Source organism: Eulemur rufifrons, chromosome 4 (assembly GCF_041146395.1).
Source record: "Eulemur rufifrons isolate Redbay chromosome 4, OSU_ERuf_1, whole genome shotgun sequence".
Lineage (NCBI taxonomy): Eukaryota > Metazoa > Chordata > Mammalia > Primates > Lemuridae > Eulemur > Eulemur rufifrons.
The window spans coordinates 59,067,963-59,074,815 of NC_090986.1; the positions used below are offsets into that span (position 1 = coordinate 59,067,963).

At 57.5% G+C, this 6,853-nt stretch overlaps 1 protein-coding gene across 2 annotated transcripts; it reads left to right on the forward strand.

Moving 5' to 3' along the window:
• Positions 1-2,188: 2,188 nt before the first annotated feature.
• LOC138382669 (protocadherin-8) lies at positions 2,189-6,053 on the forward strand. 2 transcript variants are annotated; one of them, XM_069467194.1, is made up of 3 exons: positions 2,189-4,819; positions 4,991-5,198; positions 5,680-6,053. In XM_069467194.1, the coding sequence occupies exons 1-3, from the start codon at positions 2,189-2,191 to the stop codon at positions 6,051-6,053; spliced, it is 3,213 nt and encodes a 1,070-aa protein (XP_069323295.1). The 2 variants fall into 2 exon arrangements, with proteins under 2 accessions (XP_069323295.1, XP_069323296.1); XM_069467195.1 differs by having other exon boundaries at positions 2,189-4,528.
• The last annotated feature ends 800 nt before the right edge of the window (positions 6,054-6,853 follow it).

Consider the following 6,853-nt stretch of genomic DNA (forward strand, 5'->3'; position numbering starts at 1 on the left):
TCTTGGGTGGGGGAGGACAGAGAGCAAGATATTAAATGGTACTTGGGAGGTGGAAAAAATGTGGAAGAGAAGGCTGGGAACTGGGCTCCTGTAGGGGGCGTTGCCCTTTCCAGTCCCCGCAGGGATGCACATGCCTGGCCATAGTGCTTGTAGCCTTCTCAGGGCTTTAAGGTGGAGGAGGCGGGGAAGGGAACAGGAGGGCTCCGAGGAAATCCCCATCTACCCGCCGTCCCTGTTCCCCAATGTCATAAGAGCTTTTTATTTATTGGTGGCTGGGGCTGCATTTTCTGCTCTCTGACTATTCCAAGCACCTCCCTCACCCTCTCCTACCCCACTGTCCACCCGGATCCCTGTTTGGTCTCCCTGCTCTGGGGGAACTCCTGATCCTCTTCTGAAAAGATCCCAAAACACAATCCCTCGAGTTTGAGGGAAAGGAAAATACGAATAGGATGCTGATAACAGGACCAAAATTGGGATTCTGAAACACGTTTTTTACTGAATGCAATGTTTGTCTAACTCATCCGTTTTTAAAAAAAAAAAAAATTCTTCTGGTGCATGGCTTCTGTTTTACCTCTCCTCCTTCGTGTGTACAAAGCCTGCTCAATAAAGCCCTTCAGCAAGAACCATTGAGAATCCGTCTTGTTCCGTATTGGAGCTCCATCTCCCAGGCCTTCAGGGATGGGAGGGGACTACCTATGGGGCCAGCGCAGAGCCTGGGTCAGCCCCAGGACCCGCCCAGCCCAGAGTCTGGCAATGCCGAAGCTCCACACTTTCCTAGGCAGATGGTTAAGTTTCTCCAGGTTCGTGCCAGGTTTCAACGTCACGCTGTGATTTTGTTCTTCTGGAACAGGATGAGTGTTGCTTCCCAGAGACGCCCTATTAGAACAGAAAGAAAATCCTCTAAATAGGCGGAACAAGGCATCAGGAGGGAGAGTTCTCTAAATGCACTTTTAATACGAGCTGGGTATTGTGTGGAATTCAGCGCCCATCACCGTTTAGCCAGAGAGTTATGGCAGTGATTGGGGATGAATAGAGAAACATAATGGATACATGTGGCGTTTGCTCATTATATTCAAGTTAGCCCAACTCCGCGGTGGAAACTGTTCAACTTTCTCTCCCCTTAGCTTGTCACAGTGAAATAATACAGACATTGGGGCCTCCAATGGGATCGCCTGCCACGCCATTCTATTTCCACTGCTAACGAGGGCTTCATAAGCCTTTGATACAGTCTGATCTTTGAAACCTTTCCAAATCTCCTCAAGCTTATGCTAAATCCTATTTGGAACTTTTTTTTCCTTGCCTGCTAGCGCCCAAGGCTTAAGAAAGCCATTTGGACAGTGACATGCATACTAACATATCGCAGGGCTCTTTTCTGAAAGGGAAGTGGCAGCTCTGATCACCGGAGCTCACACGAGCAAAACACAATTGTGTACACAAATTTGAATAAAATCAATTTTCCCTTATCCTTCAGGCTTCTTAATCGAGAGGCTATTCCAGGCGCCGTAGGAAGCTGGGAGAAGACAGCAGAGCCTCACTCCGCAGAGCAAGCCTGTGGATAAGGGGCTGCAAGAGTTTGGAAGCCTCGGAGGTGCAAAATGCAGGCGCGGAGGGGAATCCGGAGCCACTGGGGCGAAACCCCAGAGTGTTCGCTGTCAGTTCTAGCAGCCGGCACAGTGGGGGAGGGGGTTGGAGTGGGGGAAGTACAATCAGATCCTTTTACTCCCGGAGCCGTGTGCCAACTCCTCTATATGCAGGGTGCTGACAAGAAAAGGAGGGGGAAGCAAAAGGAGTTAAAGAAACAAAAGAAAGATTCCCTAATTTTCCTTTCTTGTTTTCCCCTCTAAGCCTTTCCACATTGAAGGGATTGTCAGAGGCGGGCGGAGGAGCGGCGCGAGGGCGAGGCGGCTATTGGCTGCCTGGCTCGGTTGATTTGCATATCGGCGGCTATAAAAGTGAAGGCTGAGCGCGGCGGCGCAGCTCCTGCAAGAAGGGAGGGAGAGGCGAAGGGTGAGGGTGGGTCCGCGCGTCCTCAGATCCCGCCGGAGCCCCGGAGCTGCAGCTCGCAGACTTCTCCCGTACAGGGCTCGCAAAGAGCGTGATTCGGAGAGCCTGGGAATCACGCCGAGACCTGCAAACCAGAGAGGACTCTCTTCCTTAGCCTTCCGGAATAGCACTTAAGGCTGGAGGCATGAGTCCTGTGAGGCAGTGGGGCAGCCCCTGCCTTTTCCCCTTGCAGCTCTTCAGCCTCTGCTGGGTGCTCTCTGTGGCCCAGAGCAAGACAGTGCGATATAGCACCTTCGAGGAGGATGCCCCCGGCACGGTCATCGGGACCCTGGCCGAGGACCTGCATATGAAAGTGTCTGGAGACACAAGCTTCCGCCTGATGAAGCAGTTCAACAGCTCTCTGCTCCGGGTGCGCGAGGGCGACGGGCAGCTGACCGTCGGGGACGCCGGCCTGGACCGTGAGCGGCTGTGCGGCCAGGCCCCGCAGTGCGTGCTGGCCTTCGACGTGGTCAGCTTCTCTCAGGAGCAGTTCCGGCTGGTGCACGTGGAGGTGGAGGTGAGGGACGTCAACGACCACGCGCCGCGCTTCCCTAGGGCCCAGATCCCCGTGGAGGTGTCCGAGGGTGCGGCCGTGGGCACGCGCATCCCCCTGGAGGTGCCGGTGGACGAGGACGTGGGCGCCAACGGGCTGCAGAGCGTGCGCCTGGCCGAGCCACACAGCCCCTTCCGCGTGGAGCTGCAGACGCGCGCGGACGGCGCCCAGTGCGCGGATCTGGTGCTGCTGCAGGAGCTGGACCGCGAGAGCCAGGCCACGTACAGCCTGGAGCTGGTGGCCCAGGACGGCGGCCGCCCGCCACGCTCCGCCACGGCCGCCCTCAGCGTGCGCGTGCTGGACGCCAATGACCACAGCCCGGTCTTCCCACAGGGCGCGGTGGCCGAGGTGGAGCTGGCGGAGGACGCGCCCGTGGGCTCACTGCTTCTCGACCTGGACGCAGCCGACCCCGATGAGGGTCCCAACGGCGACGTGGTGTTCACTTTTGGCGCCCGCACACCCCCCGAGGCGCGCCGCCTCTTTCGGCTCGACCCTCGCTCAGGCCGCCTCACCCTGGCGGGGCCGGTGGACTACGAGCGCCAGGACACCTACGAGCTGGACGTGCGGGCGCAGGACCGCGGCCCCGGGCCCCGGGCCGCCACCTGCAAGGTCATCGTGCGCATCCGCGACGTTAATGACAACGCGCCCGACATCGCCATCACCCCGCTGGCCGCCCCCGGTGTGGCAGCCGCCTCACCCTTCGCCGCTGCTGCCGCTGCTGCTGCGCTCGGGGGAGCGGACGCGACTTCTTCTGCGGGACCCGGGACTCCAGAGGCTGATGCCACCTCTCTGGTGCCTGAGGGGGCGGCGCGCGAGAGCCTGGTGGCTCTGGTCAGCACCTCGGACAGAGACTCGGGCGCTAATGGGCAGGTGCGTTGCGCCCTCTATGGGCACGAGCACTTCCGGCTGCAGCCGGCCTACGCTGGCAGCTACCTGGTGGTGACCGCGGCGTCGCTGGACCGCGAGCGCATTGCTGAGTACAACCTGACCCTCGTGGCTGAGGACCGCGGCGCGCCCCCACTGCGCACGGTGAAGCCCTACACGGTGCGCGTGGGCGACGAGAACGACAACGCGCCGCTCTTCACGAAGCCAGTCTACGAGGTGTCGGTGCGCGAGAACAACCCGCCGGGCGCCTACCTGGCCACGGTGGCTGCCCGGGACCCGGACCTGGGCCGCAACGGCCAGGTCACCTACCGGCTGCTGGAAGCCGAGGTAGGCCGCGCTGGGGGTGCAGTGTCCACCTATGTTTCGGTGGACCCTGCTACCGGGGCCATCTACGCGCTGCGCAGCTTCGACTATGAGACGCTGCGCCAACTCGACGTTCGCGTCCAGGCTAGCGACGGTGGCTCCCCTCAGCTTTCCAGCAGCGCCCTGGTGCAAGTGCGGGTACTGGACCAGAACGACCATGCGCCGGTCCTGGTACACCCGGCGCCAGCCAATGGCTCCCTAGAAGTGGCGGTCCCAGGGCGCACCGCGAGGGACACGGCCGTGGCGCGCGTGCAGGCCCGGGATGCTGACGAGGGCGCCAACGGGGAGCTGGTCTTCGACCTGCAGCAACAGGAGCCGCGCGAAGCCTTCGCCATCGGCCGCCGCACGGGGGAGATCGTGCTCACCGGCGACCTCTCGCAGGAGCCGCCGGGCCGAGTATTCAGGGCTCTGCTGGTCATATCCGACGGCGGCCGTCCCCCACTCACCACTACTGCAACTGTCAGCTTCGTGGTAACAGCAGGCGGTGGGCGCGGGCCGGCTGCGCCTGGCAGTGCCGGAAGCTCCGAGCGCTCCCGCCCGCCAGGCTCTCGGCTCGGGGCGTCGGGGTCGGCGCTACAGTGGGACACGCCGCTGATCGTCATCATCGTGCTGGCCGGGAGCTGCACGTTGCTGCTGGCCGCCATCATCGCCATCGCCACCACCTGCAACCGCCGCAAGAAGGAGGTGCGCAAAGGGGGGGCCCTCCGGGAAGAGCGGCCCGGGGCGGCGGGCGGCGGATCCTCGGCTCCCGGCTCCCCGGAGGAGGCTGCCCGGGGAGCCGGGCCCAGGCCCAACATGTTCGACGTGCTCACCTTCCCTGGCAGCGGCAAAGCGCCATTTGGCAGCCCCGCGGCCGACGCGCCCCCGCCCGCGGTCGCCGCGGCCGAAGTGCCGGGCTCAGAGGGCGGCAGCGCCACTGGGGAAAGCGCCTGTCACTTCGAGGGGCAGCAGCGGCTCCGCGGCGCGCATGCCGAGGTGAGGCCTTCCTTCGGCTGGGCGCCCCCCTCCGTGCTCTGGGGACAGGCTGGGGGAAGGGAGACTGGACGGGTAGGGGTGGGGGCGCACAGGTAGGTGCTTAACCTGTCGCATTTCTTTGTTTGTTTCTTATCCAACCCTCCCACCCCCTTCCCCCATTCCCTGCTGCAGCCCTACGGTGCCTCCCCGGGTTTTGGAAAGGAGCCGGCGCCCCCTGTGGCGGTCTGGAAAGGACACTCATTCAACACCATCTCCGGCCGAGAAGCAGAGAAGTTCAGTGGCAAAGACAGCGGCAAAGGGGACAGTGATTTCAACGACAGTGATTCTGACATCAGCGGGGATGCTCTGAAAAAGGATCTTATCAACCACATGCAGAGTGGTGAGGACTCTTCTTCCCCCCTCCCCCCGCCCCCCAAAATTCAGCCTTCCTCCCAGCCTCTCCTTCCCCACTGCTTGGCTACCCTCAATCTCGATTCCCAGTCCCCCTCCCTCTTCGCCACTTTCTCAATCCTCCATTTCCGGATCCGGGCCTGCCTCCTAAAGTAAATTCCAAAATTCGAAGTCGAGGCAATTCCAACACTTGAATAAAGCACACCTCCATCCTGTTAGGCAGCAGCCACTCCAGCTGGCCATCTACAAAGGGAATTCTGCTTACCAATTGTTTTTGCTTCCTGTGTGTTAAGGTGGCTTTAGAGGAAGCAAAAGTGTTTTTCAATTCTTGAGGCACAGCGTTGATCTTTATACGTACATACTCACTTTCCCTTTCAGCAGCCCTGACCTAGGCTGACATTCTCTAGGCCTGTGTTATCTCAGGAATAATCATCGTGCTCTTTCCCCTTCCCCCTCCCCCTTCACATTAGGACTGTGGGCGTGCACCGCTGAGTGTAAGATCCTGGGCCACTCTGACCGCTGCTGGAGCCCGTCCTGCAGCGGGCCCAACGCGCAGCCCTCGCCTCACCCACCGGCCCAGATGTCAACCTTCTGTAAGAGCACGTCCCTGCCTCGGGATCCTCTGCGCAGGGACAATTACTACCAGGCCCAGCTGCCCAAGACAGTGGGGCTCCAGAGTGTCTATGAGAAAGTGCTGCACAGAGACTATGACAGGACAGTCACTCTGCTTTCCCCTCCCCGTCCAGGGAGGCTCCCAGACCTGCAGGAGATCGGGGTACCCCTCTACCAGTCCCCCCCTGGCAGGTACCTGTCCCCGAAGAAGGGAGCCAATGAAAATGTTTAATCCCGTGCTGCATGTCTTCACACATATACAGGTCACTCCGAGAAGCCCCTAAGTTATTGACCGGTTTCAGTGTTGTATATATAAATATGCAAGATGTGCCTTAAAATGAAGTTGTTGGAAGCTATTTCCAATCACATTGGTACTGTTTGGTATTTGCAAACAAAAATGTAGTTAATGTAATTTTTATGAAATGTGTGCAGTATTTAATTTTTCTTATCATGCTATTGACTTTAATTTCACTTGCAGCTTGCCATTTTCTTAGTGTTTTTAACCTGTACATTGTGTAATGTAACGTTTGTATATAATGAAATTTTGTTATATTTTTATATGATAAAAGCTAAAGTGGAAGTTATTGCCAAAGGAACTGTCTATAAGACAAAAAACAAAACATGTTGGAATTACTTAATGGAAATTTATCTTTCACCTGAAACAACCTAGTGTTTGAGAAATTTTGCCTTGCCAAGTATAACTTGTATATCTTGAGTCTGTGGTAGATTTCAAGTTCAATGTTATTTAATTACATTTGGTTTTCTGTAAACCGTGTCACCTATAAGCACAGTAATAAAGGATTTGTCACGTGTTTGAAGAATCTGCTAATTGCTTTTCATGAAGTTGCTTATAGTCAGATAGTCACAAATAATTTGAGTACCAGAATGAAACCTTCTTTCAAATGCTAATTATTTGGGCATTATTAATGTTCATGGCAATATTAAACCTGTGAGATTTCCAGTATTGCAAAAATCTCACCCAAGTATTACAAATATTTGTTGATTTTGTAAACTACGTGCATCTCCATATGC